We start from the raw sequence: 3,407 nt of genomic DNA on the forward strand, positions 1-3,407 counted from the left end.
TGCATTTATTCTCCAGACCAGGAAATTACAGGAAAAGAACATAGGTGGGGTTATAGTTTAACAATAGAAGCTGGTAATATTCAGTAAAACAAGCAAGGTGACATTCCATAATGCAATTTGCAAGAAGTTAAGTTGATCCACCAACAAAAGCTTGATCTTAGCAAACATTCTCTTCTTACAGTAATTTCCCAGTATCTTTACATATCAATCGGTAACCTGTCTGTCTTTGAGCCAGCAACCTTGCTGTGTTACAATTCTTTATCTTACAACTGAGACTATAGCCTGGGGAAAATTTCCTGTCTTTTGTAAGGTTGACTAACTTTTATATGTACTTTTAAGAAGTTAGGTTAAACCTGAAACTGCAAGGCTTTGGAAAACCAGGCCCTGTGAAATACATTTGCTTTATGTTTACTCCACAGATGTAGATAATGGCAGTGCTGACAGCTAATATTCATGGGGCAGTTACTATGTGTCAGATACTATTCTAAGTACTCTAAATGTGTTTACTTCATTTAATTGTTAAAACTGCCCTGGTATTAACCCCATTTTATAGATGAGGAAGCTGAGGCAAAGAGAGGTAAACAAGCTTGCCCAGTGTCACACAGCCAGGAAATGGGGAAGTAGAATTTGAACTGGGGCTGTCTGTCTTCATCTGCAGGACTGGTACCATAAACCAGACCTGGCACAGCTAAATGGAAGGGCTCAAGCTGTGTAATCAGAAATTGTTTGTTTATTGGTTTTCTATCACCTGGTTTTCTTTTCTCTGAGATGAATTCAGTCTCAAAGAGGCTTTCCCTGTCCAAGTGTGAGCTAAAAGTATAATGCCCACCAAACTGAGAAGGTATCCTGAGACCAAAGAACAAAGCAGGCAACTCCCTGTGGTTTACAATGATCTTCTTTTCCTTCTCCTTCTCCTCCTTCTTCTTCTCCATGAGTGAGTTACTCACAGGGGTCAGGTGGAGTATCAATCCGAGTGCTGCACAGTTGCTTTCTCTGCAACCCTGGGGGCAGGGGGATGGGGTAAGGGGAGGAATTGAAGCTTTTAAGGGACTTAGAGACAAAAGGAACTATGCCAAAGAAAGAAAGGCTGTGGAAGTGCAAGATTCCCAGGTGCCTCGCAGCCTCCTGTTACTTATCCTTGGTGTTGGTGGCATCATTCCCCTTATCTCACACAAGCATAGCATTCTGTTCCTTTTCCTTCCTCAGTTGCTATGCAACCTGTGCAGGGGAAAAATTGTACCTATTGAAGCCAGAGCTCTGAAGGCCATGAGGATGGAGTGAGTTCTGACCAGCATTCCCGCACCCCATATGATGGCAGAGATACAGCCAGCAGCTGTACACTACCTTCACAGTTAGCAATTCCAGTGGAGAATATGGGAGTAGGGTGCCTGTTTTCTCTGCCTTTGTAAGGAAGTATTTGGACTGCCTTGGGCACATGCTTTTTCTTAACTGATCATGGTAGCCAGAGAGGTAGAGTAATTCTGTGGAGAACTCTAATTGGCCAGGTCTAACCCCTGGGGAACAGGAGACAAGGTGGTAAGGAGGGAACAAGGTGGAAGTCATAGATACCCCAGTTAGACCAATGGGACTGAGAATAGGAAAGGGATACTTCCTCAAAGAGAAGGCCAGCACACCAAGGTTCTAAGTTTTCTACATCTATCAAAAAGCTATGCACACTCAGCTTGCCTTGAGAGAAAGTCATCTCAGCCCTCGACCACCCTCACTGTTTTCCAGGTGATTGTTCAGCGGACTCTGGCTGCCAAGAACCTGTCCCATGCCAAGGGAGGCTCTCTGATGGCTGCATACCTGAAGGTGCTGCCCCTTTTCATAATGGTGTTCCCTGGTATGGTCAGCCGTGTTCTCTTCCCAGGTGAGAAGACAGTTGGGAGGGAAGCCATCTGTCTGTGAGTCTCCCACCCTGTGAAGTGTTCCAAATATGTTGCCAACTGTCCCTAGAGAATATGACTAGTGTCCCTTCCTAGTGATTAGGCTGAGGTGCCTCCATCCACATCTGTTGACTCTGTGCTGTTTCCCAACATCAGTTCAATGGGAAAGTTCTACAGGTGACCCAGGCCAAATTGAGTAGAGACCCATCTGGAGCCTTGCCTCAACTATATTTTTTTGAAACCACAAACTAAGCTAAAATTTTTTGGTTCTAGATGTCAGTTCTCTAAAGACTCATGTGAAAGTTCCTCCCATGCCTTAGTGTTTCAGCTTAGTGGTTTGGTAACTTTAGTTCAATGGAACCCTTTGTGGGGGTACTTAAAAAAAAAAAAAAAAAATATATATATATATAACAAGTATCAGGGGATACCAAGGTCTCTAGAATATTTGCCTCAGTTTTCTTATTTGTTTGTTTTTTAATGTGGTAAAGTGATAGGTTTCTTTATCCATGGGGATAAACAATACTGAGGAGAGGGGCAATGTTATTGGGAGTCACTATGGTGCCAGGAACTGATGATCTGTACAGATGAAAGCTCCTCTTTCCCCTTAAACAGTGAGCTTTCATCCATATCCACCACAGCTAAAGCAGAAAATTTCCTCTCCTATGCCTTGTCCTACACAATGTTATGCAGAAGATTAAAAAAAAAAAAAAAAGGATAGGATGAAATGGTCTGTGAGTTGGCCTAGAAGTCTAGTGGAAAAAGTGTAGGACCCTTAGGAATTAGAAGGAAAGAGTTGGGGATGGGAATCAGTGGCGCTGACCGTGGTGCTAAACTCCTGCTCAGATGGGATGAAGAACCCAGAGATTCACTGGTCCTCTTCCTAGGAAAGGGAGAAAGGCTTGGAAAAATTCGTTAGGGGATAAGAACTGGGATCTGGGTTTTGTGGTGACTTGATTGAAAACATACGGTTACTGAGCAAAGCTTGACATATAAGCAAAGAATGCATCTTAAAACAACCAACATTCACTGTGCACTTGCTGAGGGCCAGTCCCCGTGGTGGTTATGAGTGTGGTCTCTGCTCTGGACTGTCCAGGACTGGCCAGGCTCTGCCACTTATGAGCTGTGTGACCTTGTACAAGTCATTTAATCTCTCTTTGCTTCTGTTTCCTCACTTGTGAAATGGGGATAATACTTCATAAGGCTTCCAGCAGTTCCTGGCACATGGCAAGCACTATATAAGTGTTTGCTATTATCATTTTATACATGTATTACCTTATTTATTTCTCTAAATGACCTTATGAGGTAGGTACTATTATTGTTATTTCTATCTTACAGATGAGGGAATTGAAGCTCAGAGAAATCAATTTATTCACTCATTTATTTATTCTTCCAGGTACCCCAAAAATATTTTGAGGGCCATTTTTCTGCCAGGCCTTATTCTAGTAGACCCTGGGGACCCATAAGTGAATGAGACACATACAGCATCCCTACTGTAGTGAGACTTACATTCTAGCAGTGGAA

General features: G+C 42.9%; 1 protein-coding gene across 5 annotated transcripts in view; it reads left to right on the forward strand.

Moving 5' to 3' along the window:
• SLC5A11 (solute carrier family 5 (sodium/inositol cotransporter), member 11) overlaps positions 1-3,407 on the forward strand; it is a 76,304-nt gene that overhangs the window by 61,450 nt on the left and 11,447 nt on the right. For all 5 annotated transcript variants that reach the window (XM_008568460.1, XM_008568458.1, XM_008568459.1 and 2 more), the window contains one exon: positions 1,735-1,870. In XM_008568460.1, the coding sequence (XP_008566682.1) occupies positions 1,735-1,870 (136 nt within the window). The remainder of the gene's footprint in view (positions 1-1,734; positions 1,871-3,407) is intronic.

Source organism: Galeopterus variegatus, unplaced genomic scaffold, assembly GCF_000696425.1.
Source record: "Galeopterus variegatus unplaced genomic scaffold, G_variegatus-3.0.2 Scaffold411, whole genome shotgun sequence".
In the NCBI taxonomy this organism is placed as follows: domain Eukaryota; kingdom Metazoa; phylum Chordata; class Mammalia; order Dermoptera; family Cynocephalidae; genus Galeopterus; species Galeopterus variegatus.